At 41.4% G+C, this 13,508-nt stretch overlaps 1 protein-coding gene and 1 long non-coding RNA gene across 4 annotated transcripts; one reads left to right on the forward strand and one right to left on the reverse strand.

The window, feature by feature from the left end:
• Nucleotides 1-737: 737 nt before the first annotated feature.
• On the reverse strand, nt 738-9,221 carry prtfdc1b (phosphoribosyl transferase domain containing 1b). 3 transcript variants are annotated; one of them, XM_030401788.1, is made up of 9 exons: nt 9,016-9,214; nt 8,639-8,745; nt 7,387-7,570; nt 6,825-6,890; nt 4,439-4,456; nt 2,888-2,970; nt 2,612-2,658; nt 2,404-2,480; nt 738-1,451 (listed from the first exon to the last, which is right to left on the reverse strand). In XM_030401788.1, the coding sequence occupies exons 1-9, from the start codon at nt 9,061-9,063 to the stop codon at nt 1,404-1,406; spliced, it is 678 nt and encodes a 225-aa protein (XP_030257648.1). In that variant the 5' UTR covers nt 9,064-9,214; the 3' UTR covers nt 738-1,403. The 3 variants fall into 3 exon arrangements, with proteins under 3 accessions (XP_030257648.1, XP_030257649.1, XP_030257650.1); XM_030401789.1 differs by lacking the exon at nt 4,439-4,456 and having other exon boundaries at nt 9,016-9,221; XM_030401790.1 differs by lacking the exons at nt 8,639-8,745; nt 9,016-9,214 and adding an exon at nt 7,796-7,867.
• On the forward strand, nt 7,521-8,848 carry LOC115572034 (uncharacterized). The gene is made up of 2 exons (XR_003982019.1): nt 7,521-7,631; nt 8,594-8,848. It is a non-coding gene; the product is annotated as an uncharacterized LOC115572034 (long non-coding RNA).
• Nucleotides 9,222-13,508: the final 4,287 nt, after the last annotated feature.

Below are 13,508 nucleotides of genomic sequence, written 5' to 3' on the forward strand. Positions count from 1 at the left end.
TCAATCCACCGTAATCCCCAGCAGACCTCAGTACCAAGAAAGAAAGAAAGAAAAAAAGGTTTTGTCTTTATAGCACTTTGTGTTCCCGGGAGTCATATGTCAGGTGTGTACAAAGAGTACAGCAGCTCAACACAACGGACTCCCTTTTGTTCCCTTTTCTAGTTCATTTGCAGTTAACCCATTTTTATTCAACCAAAAGAAAGCAATGGTAACCTGATGTTTCAGGATGCAGCTTTGGCCAGTCTTGGAAAAACGGAAAGGTACAATAATCCAACCGTCAACGCAAAGTTTAGGAGGGTTTGGAAACTGAGGAGGAGATTTGTACAATGATTTCTTCCCAGCAGCTTTTTACATTCAATGATTATTTAAAAATAAACAACTAAAACACATCATTCTGTCTGTCTTGGGAGACGGATCCCTCTTCTTGAGGTTTCGTCCATCTTTTTCTTCCTGTTAAAAGTTCTTTTTTTCCTCAATATGGCTAGTTCCTCACTCGAATCGAGGGTCTAAAGGCCAGAGGATGTCATTTCACTCTACAGTTTTAAAAAGCCCACTGGGGCAATGTGATTGTGGGCTATAAAAATTAAATTGATTTAATTTCTTTTGACCATTCAACACGCTGTTTCAATGACTCAGCCCTCCTTTGTGTATTACCCTGAAAAAAAACGTGAGTAACAAGTTTCTTTCTATCTTACAAAGATAAGCCGAGACAAGTCAACCGCGAGTGTGAGAACACAGACATGTTAAAAATACTTTACTGATAGGTTGAATTATAAAAGGAAATACAGAAATGTCAGAAGTATCACACTACAAGTCAAATACTAAAAAAACAAGAGGTAGTTAGCGCTCTTTGCTAGTGTTTACAGAACTACTTTTTTTAGCCCCTGAGCATTAAAAAGGTGGCAGCAGGAGAACTACCAAAAAGGCAATGAACAGGTGAAGAAAGTGTAAACTTCTAACACTAATTTAAAAAAACAGCTCCCTTTTAGTTGCTCCCTCATCACAGACTGACTTAAAAATCACATTCATACAGGTCATGATTATCAAGTTATCAACGTTGCATAAAAGAGGAAGTAAAACTGAGACGGCATTTGTGTTAGAGTCAAACCACTAACAGAAGCATGAGACATCTTCCATGTGAATTAGATCTGTAAGTAAGGTTACAACTTCAAAACGATGGCGCTGGCTAAAAATTAACAGTTTAATGTCAGTTCCTATTGTTAGAAACAGATCAACGTTTTGTAGAAAGGAATGTCGTAACAAAACAGGGGATGCTTGGGATCAAATGTCACGATAGCAGCTGCAAGTGAACGGCATCTCGGGGAAAATGTTCAGGCTTTCCGTCAGATGACATCTGTGTAACAGTCGCCTCTTTCGCAATCCTGTGGGGACTTTTTTTTTTTTTAAATCTTGTATTTTATCTTCCCACTTTCGCTGATCACACAGATATGCTAAAAGAGAAAGAGAGAGAGAGAATGAGGGACAAGAAAAACAACAGTCAAAAGGCATAACATGACATTCGATACAAAAATGTCTTCATTTAATGCCTGTTTGATGGCCAGTGTTACGAGAAGGGTTGTTCCTAACGACTTGTTTCCCTGAAGTTTAAATTTAGACTAGTCGACTAGTCTGAAAGGAAGAAAACACTCTCAAAAGATCTGAAACTGTTTAACTAGTTTTTTTTAAATGCTGCTATAATGTGTGGCACACCATTCTACTAAACATGACGGACAAAACAAAGTTAAAGGAGACGTATTATGCTTTAGATTTTTTGCATCCTTCATTGTTTTCCGTCTTTTCTTTCACATGTGAAAGGTTTTGATAGTTAAAACCAAACAGAAGCTCCTCTCTCCCACAGCAAACACGGCTCCTGAAACGCCACGTCAGTAGTCCCGCCTTTAATTCCGTGACTTTGTGACATCACTCTACGTCACCATGTCACACATTTGCATAATATAGGCCTAGCAGCTAGAGTATTAGTAAGAACTAATTTAGCAAAGCTCCTCTGTTGTTGTTAGCAGTGCTGGCTCAGACATGTGTGAGTCAACCAATCAGAGCAGACTGGGTATTCAGGATGAGGCGCCTTAAAGAGACGGGAGCTTAAAATGGAGCAGAGGGGGGAATACAGTGCTGTGGTACAGTGAGAGTAGAAGATTTTTATTTTATATAAAGCAACTTTTGACGAGGAGCGCATTATCTTTCAGTAAAAAAATCTCCAATATCCAACTAAAATGTGTGCAATAATAAAATAATAATAATTAAACAATAAGTATTTCTGGTGCCGATTAACGAGGGGTATCAGCGTTTAATCGCGCACATCTCTAGTTTCGAGGCAGATATTACGAGCTCTTCCTTAAAACTGACTCACGGTTCTCTCTCATAAAAAAACAGTCACCAACTTACATTTAGGTCTCTAAAATACTCATTGTAGTCTAAGGCATAGCCGACCACAAAGCGATTGGGTATCTCAAAGCCGACATCTGAAAGAGAAAGATAAAGAGGAACATTAATTGCCAGAATTTCCACGGTCCACTGACTCACTGACTAACAAGCTTCGACAATTATTTTAACTGAGTCATAAAGCAGATAAAAGGGTTGGTCAGGTACATACAGTCAGGGAGGCATGCCCAGTTATGTGGTACTCTCTTCACCAGAAGTCTGTGGGAGAATAAGAGCAGACAGTAACATACGATATCTCTACATGTTACGTAGGACGACAAGGGGCAGTATTCTTTTTAAAACAGTCAATTATTCTTTCTTTGTCTCTCTCTCTCTCTCTCTCTCCCCCCCCCTCTCAGTCTAGACTAGGAGGCGGAAATTGAGTGATTCACAAAGCAGGGCAACTGGGCCGGTTTCTTTTTTTGAGGTCCTCACAGCCATAACTTACCCTGCTACTTTGATCATTTTGGGCCTGAAGGCTTCGACATGCTTCAGTAGTGTCTTCATTGTCTTTCCGGTGCCAACAATAGCCTGTAATAGGAAAGACAGAGAAACTGGACTGAGAAAGCAAACAGGGAAATGTCGACCTCAAGCAGATTTCTCTCAAACTGGAGAAAAGAGGAAGACGTTGGTCACACTGTACTTGTTTATGAGCCGTTTTCTAAAAATGACTTGATCGGAAAAGGGAATTTTAAAAAAAACACGTGATGTTTTACACATTACCGACTCTGACCTCTCGCATCGGGAAGAGGTTAAAGTTGCGGTGGAACGAAGCCACATAAGTGTGCCTTGCCACCTTTGTCACATAGATGTAGGTCAACATGCCCTTCGTATAGAAAGGATTGCAAACTCCGCTTAACATTTTTCACTTGATGATATTTAAGCCGGTGGAAAAAAGTGCTTGATGGTTCTCTTACCATAATACTGTTTCTTAACTTGAATATTACCTAAGCAGAAGTAGGATAAGCTTTAGGAAGAAGTCAGATATGTCACTTTATATTGTGCCTTTTAGCTTGTTTTCAAATGTTATTCTAGTGTGTTCTTTGCCACCACCATGGGTAAAGCACTTTAAGCTGCCTGTGTCAGAGAGCTGTTAAACAAATAAACCTGCCGTGACTCACATATGGTCACCATTCAACAGCCAGTCAGTCATCCTGATTGTAACGATTCTAGTATAAATACTCTCTTCCCTATGCCCTCTGAATTACACTGAGGACTGACAATTCATTTATTGTAACAAAAGCTTCCAGTCCCAACCGCTAGCTGCACAGCTACAGCAGTAGCGTATGAGTATGAATTTGACAGGTGGTCAAGTCTTATCAAAGCCAATTTTGGCTAGCCTGTTAGCAAGCAGTTCAGCAACTTTAGCATCTAATCAGAGATGTGTCTCTGTCACCTGATGAGTGCAAGTCCAATGTTCACTCGCTCACTCTTACAACAGCAAGGGCAAACTGAAAACAGTGAATTTACAAGGATTAGAATCAAAACCAAAAGCTGAAAAAAGGCACTCATGTGATATAGGATAAAAAGAGAAGATAAGGAAATGCTACAATAAATAAAATCCCATTTCTGCAATAGCAGTCAGTCATGGAATGACTTCAAGACCACACTGACGTATGTTTGAGCATTGACGAATGACTGTTGTTTCAAAATGTTTAATCATGTGATGTCTGAGAGTGTACAGAAAGTAACAATCACTGAATGACTTAACTGACCCTTTCCTGTAAATGTCATTTCTTCCCCAGTGCACCTCCCAATACAGGATTCAATTATTGTACTACCGAGGAAAGTTTACGATCAGGTTGGAAAAAACAGCTCTGATTTCCAAAATATGGGTCAACCCATTAAAAAAAGTTTCCTTATGACGAATTCCTGTAGAACAGAGAAAAAAAACTTTAAATACCTCCTTTTGACCTGGATAGCCGACAAAGCAAGAAATACAATAGGCCTATTTGGTGAAGAGGAAAAACAGAGACGCAAAAAAACATGGCTGACTCACCTCCACAATCAGTACGTTCTTATGGGAGCATGTTGGGGGGAGAAGAGAGGGAGGGAAGCAAACAATTATTCTTAGTTGGAAACAGATAATAGAGTACTGTATCTTATGATCAACCACAAATACACTGACGACAACAGTCGCACAGACACATGGAGAAGTAGCTTGTGAAGTGAGAAATAACAGTCAAGATTTTTTTTTGTTGAGAGCAGCAGAGAACAAAGTGAAAAACGAGTCGGATTGGAAATCTGCGCTCCTGCAGTGCTTCCTTTGAAAGTCACACCGAAAATAGCCGAGATTCTGAAAATGTTTATCTAATCAAATGGAGGCGACTGGGCACCGGAGTCACAAGCGCTCCGGTTCAACTTAGCTGGGTCAAGATAAACAAAAAACTTTAAACTGCCGTGTAACTGTATGCAGTTTACTCTACAATTTAAACAAAAAGGTTCAGCCGAGCACGAAGTCATGCTTTGTTTAGGCCTCATTATTCATTCAGACTTATTTAGACTGCAGTAAACCCTGGAGAAATGTGAAAGGAACAAGCTATATATTAAAAAAAAGGGGAAGCTACTGTCAGTCAGACACACTGCGGGGAGGTGAAGGCGTAACTTGAACTATATTAATATACCCCTTGTCACACGGTGAGTTCACTTCTTCCAGCAAAACATGGCAGCACTGTGTTACAAACAGCCGACTAAATTTAGTTGTACATCACAGGGAGCTCAGGGATTTCACAAGCACACTTGAAATACTGTGAGCACGGCAGCCGGCAGTGACTCAAGCTTACTACCTCATATCCTATTCATGTTTCAGGCATTTATGCCACGCCTGGCTACAGAGCACATTAGTGTGCGCGAGTGTGCTCAGCTAGATAGGGGCGTGTGTGTGAGACTGAGAGTTCAGATCAGCTGATTTATATTACCTAGAAATACTCTTGCCAACTTATGACTCCTGTAGAAGCGGGTGAGTAATTCAGCCACGTGTCTGCACACGCACGCACACACACACACACACACACACACTCCCACATATGCATGCACAGATGCGCGGAGAGATAAAGATGAGAGTGCGTGTGGACGTGCACACTCGGCAAACAAGCGGTGGAGATTCACACTCTCAGCTAAAAGAGAAGCACCTGGACAAAAAAATTAAAAACAAAGACCCACTGTCAAGAGTGTGAACGTCAGGTGTGGGACAGTTGTGCTCAACAAGACCAGAAACAGTTCATTGATTAAATCGAGAGAGGGAAAGTGTTTTAAAAGATGTAACAGATACATGCAAATAAATCCAAAACTTAATGCTATTCAAGAGTTTAAATGCCCATTAAGTAATCTCTGCAAAATCTTCCTTTAAAAGGGGCTTAGACGACTACTTATCGGGGCTCTACTTTACTTAACTAGTGACAATTAACACATGTTTATCACATCTTTCTGGCCACATGTGAGCAGATGTTAACACAACCTGAAAAATCGGATGCTCCCCTTCTCTCCTGGTGGACAGTCTTAAGGACGTGACTTTATGCACGTTCTCGGCTGACTCGTCTCAGTTCCTCTCTCCGCTTCGCTGACAGAGAGCAACAGTTGCTAATCATATCGACCAGCTTCCAACACAATAAAGAAATTCCACAGAGCCCCTTTGAGATGAAGGAGGGGGACTGGAATCCCAGGTTCCCTTGACTGATTGATTGATTTCCTGCATAGCCAGCCATGCTCAGAAATAAAAAATAATATTAAGGGATCCTATACATTTAAACAAAAACAGCATACACAAAATTATCTTATTTCACTTTATTCATCTAGAAATCATCTCACAACTCCGTCAGTTCAGCTCTTGATCAGGTTTTAAAATTTCACCCACAGTGAAAATGAAACACTCCGTCAGATCCGCTAAAAGTCAGCAAATAAAACACACACCTGCACGTACTCCAGTCAAGTGGTTGTACTGACTCTGATTACATGACAACAAGACAAGCAGACAAAAGAGTAACAACCACACCACTGTCGACCTCCTGATCCACTATGATAACAGGTACATTCTCCCCTTCACACTGAATTTCTCCTCTGAGGTGAAGCCGAATAGGCCGCTAAACTATTACATTACAACTGTCGGTATCTGATCACCGCTGGGTTTGTCAGAAACTGCCATCTTTGATCGCCTCTACGGAAGCACTGAACCATTTCCTCAGGATGGAGAGGGAGATGGCAGATTAGAGGGAAGGCTGCCCTCTTGAGGCTGACATCCATCAGTACCCTCCATCTCCAACTCCACGTCACCGGTCAGCGTTTATTTTATCGCATTAGAGCTCAAAATAATGTTCCACCAGACTCGAATTCTGCTCTTGATTAAAAGCTAGGCTGTTTTAAATTAGCGTAGATAAGAAGAATATCACCTTTCCAGCCAAAAAAGATAAATCCTCTGCTCCGAGTATGTGGAGATCCTCCGTTGACCGGTCGTTCTGAGGACACAGGGAGACAAAAAGGTGAAAATAAATGAATGAATGTTTAAATAACATGCCGTCCTGAAACATCTGGGTGCATTCCCAACGTTAAATAGGATGTCAATGTGTTAAGTAAAGCACATTATTTGGCCTTTTGGTGTGTTTTTTCATTAAGATGCAACATTTATCAACAGGAACTTGAACTAAGTTCTGACTTTAAGGTCAAAGTGTGTTTTATATCACAGCACAGTTACATAATTTCAGTGTACTCGTGTCGGAGTCTGTGGTTTTCTTCGCCTGAGCTTCAATGCGGCCGCATGAAGCAGCACATTCGAGGCAACTTTACACAAAGATACCACTGTCATAATGTATGCAACATAACTCGCACATCCTCTGACTAAGTCATGGGACTCCACCATCATGATAGATAATCTTAAGCATAAAAGACTTCCTCTCCGTTCTCACGCCACTTCAGTCAAACGGTCTGCATGTGAAGCGGCGAGCGGCGGCTCACCAGGTAGCTCTTGAGACGGATGAAGTGGACCCTCATGGGGATGGAGCGGTTGGAGTTGCGGCTCAGAGCCTTGATCCTGTCCACCAGGTCGGCACAGAACTGGTAGCCTCCTTTCAGCACACACAGCACCACGATGTCATGGTCCCCCAGGTCGTCCATGATGTTTCGTGCCAGGCGTTCCGTCCTGTAAGACGGTGTGACAGGTGAACTTCAACACTCACAAGCAGAGACGTTCACTCCTCTTTGTAAGTTAGCATGTTATCTCAAAAGCATAAACACATTTCACTGGGGTTTGGTGGAAGGTTCGGCCACAGAAAGTTTAAAATTATTTCTTCACAATACAAGATACTACAACTGGGCGATAATACACTTGGAGAAAAATACACAAGGAAAAACATTATCATACCACCTGTCCACAATATTTCTGAGTGGACCTGAAACCAACGATTCGTTTGTCATTTCTTTGCTGCCATACAGCTTCTTAAATATGAAAATCTGTTTGCTCTTCTTCGTCATACGTGAGAGTAAAACTAATATATTTGTGTCTTGGACCGTCGCTAGGACAATCAATCATTCGATTAACAGGCAAAATAACAGGCGAGTTCATCGGGTTACGGGGTTGCAGCTCTAATTCGTAGCATTTACAACCAAGATATTTCTCCTTCACGCTTTTACATGCTTTTACAGCTTTCTCAGGGACGATAATGGTTTTTAGAAATCAAGAGGACTGAAAACAGATATTCGGGACCGGTGTTCGTTTATACTTCCTGTACGCTACTATTATTTGACACACTTAAGTTACTTTGCAGATTCAGATAATTCTGTGTTAACAGGCTATTAATTGTGACATGTCACGAATCTGATATTGTTGTCAGCGTAGACATCGTGTGAAAGGATCCTGAGCAAAATGATAAAATGTTGAATATCAGCCTGATAATCGATCTAACCAAACTCTGGACATACATGCGTGCTATATTCTGTATAGTCTGTTTTCTATCATGTGATTTTGCAAAGAAAATGAGGTATTAATAGTCATCAATCAAATTCAACCTTGTCACACACCCTTATATTGCCCGTGACAGAAAAAAACATGTGTCCTGTGACTGTCCTGTGAGATGCTGATAAAAGATTCAAAACTACATGGCCTGTAGAAGGCCCGTGGTTGTAATTGTACATTCACAAATTGTTTCTGTGTGCTTGTTATCAGATCTGTCAACACATATCCACGCCTGCCTTCAGCGCGGTGTTGTACCTGTCCATAATGACGCCATGAGGGATGAAGACGCAGTCTAGATCTCCGGAGTAGTGAGCCGGGTAGCTGAAGAGGTCTAAACTGTAGCCCGGCCAGTCATCCTCAATCTGGGAGGGAGCACATGAACATCACGTTGCAGTTTATGCATCAACAAAACAAAATCAATCTGCAGCAAGTGAGTCAGAGAGAGACATGTGGCTCCTGCAGGGGGAAAAAAAAAAAACACGTCTGCAAGGTGCGTGAAGTTGCGTGAATGCGCAGCAGCCGAGCCTGCGTTTGCACCCATGGGTCAGAAACTTTTTTCTCTCTGCGCTGTGCTCGGGCGCCATGCAGCAATTGTCTCCGTCGTGTGTGTGTGTGTTTTCTCGTTTCATTACCACAATCCCGCCGCTTCTCCCGTCAGGTTGGACGGCGACGTCTGCCATGTTGGTTGTTTTTTTCGCCGACACAAGCGGGCTCTTGTCTTGGTGGGAATGTGGTGGTGCAGCTTTTCAGAGGAATCAGAGGCACCGAGGGGAGAGAGAGGAGGAGAAGGAGGAGAAGGAGGAGCATCGAGAGAGAATAAATGTTGCCATCTAACGTCCAACAGTCAGTGTGAGCCCCCTCTGTGGTGTGTTGTTGAGCTCTGCTGCCACCAGAGGCAACACAACACCGATGTGTGACCCTGCACTGGGCTGCTGGGTGCTGAGGGGCCCATGGCCTCAGTGTGAAGCCGAGCCGGGGCCAACAAGCCACGGCTGGTTTGACTCATGAGATGAGTGCTCAGTTCTTGTTCCTAGTAAAAAGGCCTTCATTCAGATTTTAACTTGAATGTGGTTTTGTTGGAGACGTCTTAATCTGAGGAGAAAGATCTTCATTGATAACTGCTAAACAAACTCTCCTTGTTTCGATGTCTGAATAAACTGAATAAACAAACTGAGCTTAAAGGCCAACACGGTTTCATACTGTTTTACTTTGTTTGTAAGTGGCGGACCCTGCCACCTTTCTAGCTTAGAGCAGTGTTCCCAGGACGTTTTTTTTTTTTCTCTGAGAACAGCTTGTTTATTCAGTTATGGATAAAATAAATACTACTGACTTTGTATGATTACCTCAGTATTGTGAATAAAACAAGTCTTCCTTCTTCAAAACTACATAGTGCCACTTTAATGGAGTAACAAGTATTGTATTTGCCTCAGAAATGCAGCAGAGTTGAAGTCTAAGAAGCAGAAAAGAAGCTCAAGTAAAGTAATTGAGTAAATGTAGGCTACTTAGTTACTGTTGACCACTGGTTACAATATAAGAATACTACAAATTAGTACTCCTGCATTAGACATGTAAAAGTACGACATTATAATAATATATCAGCAAAATGGACTTAAGTATTAATATTACAAGTTTCAGAGTTATATTAATTAATGTGTAATTGGAGCAACATTTTAGAGGAGCTAATTCTGACAACTCCACATACTCTACAACAGTTCAATCCATCCAAAACCTATTTAGTCGAATCTGTTGATACCTATATTGATTTAGCTGATGTGAAGTAAATGTAGCTGAGTCAAAAGTACAAAGTGGAGTAGCAGACACGCTGGAATACTCAACAAAGTATATCAAACAAAGACATATTTGAATCATCACTGTTTTAAAATACAGGAACATACACAAGAATGTGAAAAATGAGAACAATCTGCGTCATGAACGCCTACAAACGCAAAAAAAATAAATAAAAAAAACAGCCACAGAAGGGGAGAAGAAAGAGAAAGAAAAAGAGAGAGATCAGCAGGAAAGACAAGAAGAAGATATGTCATCCCCCCCGGGCTGGACATGAATGTTCCACCAGTGAAAAAACAAAAAACAAGTGAAAAACAAGAACAGAAGCAAAACAGTTTCCAATCGGTGCCAAGAAAATAAGTCACAATATTCCCAGCGAGCAATAATGCAACTCAGCCCTCTTTGATTTAAAAACCTCTGCTATCACGTGGACGATACAAAACGTGTTCACATCGCCATCGTGTGGAGAGAGACGACACTTCCACGTCCATGTTTTCTCTTTTTTTTGGTCTGTTCTGTTTTTAATCAAATTTAATTTTAACATATTTTTGATTCACACGCCCTCTCGAACAGTATTTCACCCAATTTGCAAAAACAAAAGAAGAGAACAGTGTGTAATTTAAGAGATCCAGATGCCACACCCAATCTCCTGTGCACAATAAAATCTGTGTGTGTGTGAGAGAGAGAGACAGTTTGTGAATGAGTGAGTTTTGGATGAAGTGCCCATGTGGTCGGTGAGTCCAGCAGCAGCAGCAGCAGCAGCAGCAGGGTCTGTGCTGTTGTGTCACTGCACATTAAAGCAGTGTGCTGGGCTCCGTCGTGAGGGGGGAGACAAGGTGTCTGGGCCACCCACCCTCTCTCCTCCTCCGCAGCTGTAATTATAAACAGTGGTACAATGACAGCTGGGGAGGCAGATGTCAACGGCAACGTTAGATTTCAATCAGCCCGCGCAGTGTCGACACTGCTGAGGAATGAGGAGGTGTAAAAAGCCACGCCGCATGACGAAATCCCTCCAAAATGTCAGAAAGCCGTTATTATTCCCTGCACAACTTACTCCACAACATGTTTGTGTTTCAAAGCAGACTTTGATGCTGTGATAATCACGAGCGTCCAGAAGCACAAGCCAGGAGATGTTTCCAGATGAAGTCTTGTCAGATTGTTTTTGATGCCCCTCTCTGTGGGTGAGAGCCGGCCCGGCTCCTTCGCTGCCCTCCAGGCGCAGGGGAGCAGTCTGGCTTTGGCATTTCACACTCGCTCAGCAGTCAAGGCCTGTGACCGTCCGCAGTCTCCACAGCCAACTGCTCCCTTACATACCCTCGCCCCTGTTGTTTGGCCAATTATGAATATTCAGCCGCTGTGAAAGTAATTCTGTCAGACATGCAACTGTCCAGCCGGATAGTGTCAGCGGTGTTGTTTGGTGCGTTTTGAAGGAAGGATCTCACAAGGACATGACCATTCTATTCATTCACTAGCAGATTTGCACATGTATGATGACAACAAAGTGACCACAAGATGACCTAAATACAACATGTTGGATATTTTTCTGTCCTCTGTTGTTTGAACAAAATGTGGTTAGGATGTTCCTGTGATCCATTGTTGTCAAAAAAAAGCTCGATCTCGACCATCACAAACATGAGCTCTGGATGTTATTTAAATTCAATACCACGGAAGAACAGCATTAAGTGTGTATTAATCCCCAGCATAAAACAGTCCCAGACAAATGCAAAATATAGGCTTGTCTGAGTGATATTTGCTACAGTGAGTGTGAGAAAGAATGGTAGATTTTTCTGTCATCATTCATTCGTTCATTCATTTGTTCATGAGAAGCCTTACAATAAAAAAATATGTCACTCTGAAACAAGCAAGACAACTTTCATGGTGTTAGGATTTAATGAAGTTGTTTCCTGTTTTATTTTGAAGCTTATATTCTCATGTTGGGTTTTGGTTAGTAAATCGGCCTCTGTGTGTTTCAGTCAGTGTTTTCCTTTCAGTCTTTGTTGTGTCGTCTGTGTTTCCTGTGTCCGCTCTCCCTGGTTTTCTGGTTTCTTCTCAGTTTTTTGTATTACTCTTTCGTTTTTATTGGATTCACTTTGCCCGCTTTTTTGTTTGCATTGTTTGTCTTCCATCAAAATGAGTACTGTGTCACTCTGCTCATGTGTTGTTCCATGTATTGCTTTAACTTCAATTCATCCTCTGATTTGTTTGCTCCCAAAAGTAATCAATGTTCTTTTATTCTTATCTTTAACCTGTTAATCTGTCACTGATTTCACAGCTTGGTTTTATCACGTCTTACTCACACTTAGTTTAATTTGCCTGTTTTAATTTATTTTTCTCTCTTTTTTTCTTCACTTGTAAAGCAATTTGAGCAACGCACCCTAAATGAAAGCTGCTGTATAGATACAATTTGTTATTATTCTTATTTTTTACCTCCACCAAGGAAACTTTTGAATGGATTTCCACAAAACTTGGATGGATGACGGGTCCCCACTAACTTTTGGTGCAGATCACTCTCTTAGGTATTGCAAGATAGCACAATTCTCCACATTTTCCATTTTTCTCAGTAATGCATGGATCTAAATGAGAAGCAGACAGGCTTATGTCGATGGCTGTTATCTATGAATGCCTACAACGATAACGTGTGTTTTTAATGTTTTGAATAAATTCGATTTTTCATGTAGATTTTTCATTTTGAGTGTAACTGTTTCTTTTTCATAGACATTATTTTTCCACAACACAATGGAGATTATGAATCCGTCTTCACTGTTTTCTTGTCTTGGCTGTTGCAGATCTGGTGATCTTATATTCTGGTTTAGCAGTGATGTGTGGTTTAAAATTTAGAGTGATGCAGCGCTATCGAGTTTGAGATTGGATTAAGCATCATTGAATGAAAGGACACCGTTGGGCTTTGGCAGAGGTATGCGCTCTACTGAGATCATTATTAATATTATAATAATTAAAAGCAAATATGACAACTTCTCTTAAAGCAGTGTTATAGCTCTCCAGCTGTTACACTTCAAACCTGACAGTTTTTAACCGACCTTTCTTTTCTTCTCCCTGCCAGAGACACTGCTGCTGTTAAACCTGATCTTGCCATACTGTGCATTTCTTTGTGTGTTTGTCTGAGTGCATGTACACTAATATGTTGGACCGGAGCCATAATGGAAGGCGGGGGACATGCAGAGCTGTAAAAGGGTTGATGTCTAACGGCAGTCACTAACCTTGGTCGACTTTCAGTTATCACAACAGCGACCGCGACCACCGTCGAGGCCACACGAAGCCTTCGCTCGAAGAGTCTCTTAAACGCCACAATAAAAAGATGCTGATGTGTGGTCTCGCTGTG

This window comes from Sparus aurata, chromosome 21 (assembly GCF_900880675.1).
Source record: "Sparus aurata chromosome 21, fSpaAur1.1, whole genome shotgun sequence".
NCBI classification, from domain to species: domain Eukaryota; kingdom Metazoa; phylum Chordata; class Actinopteri; order Spariformes; family Sparidae; genus Sparus; species Sparus aurata.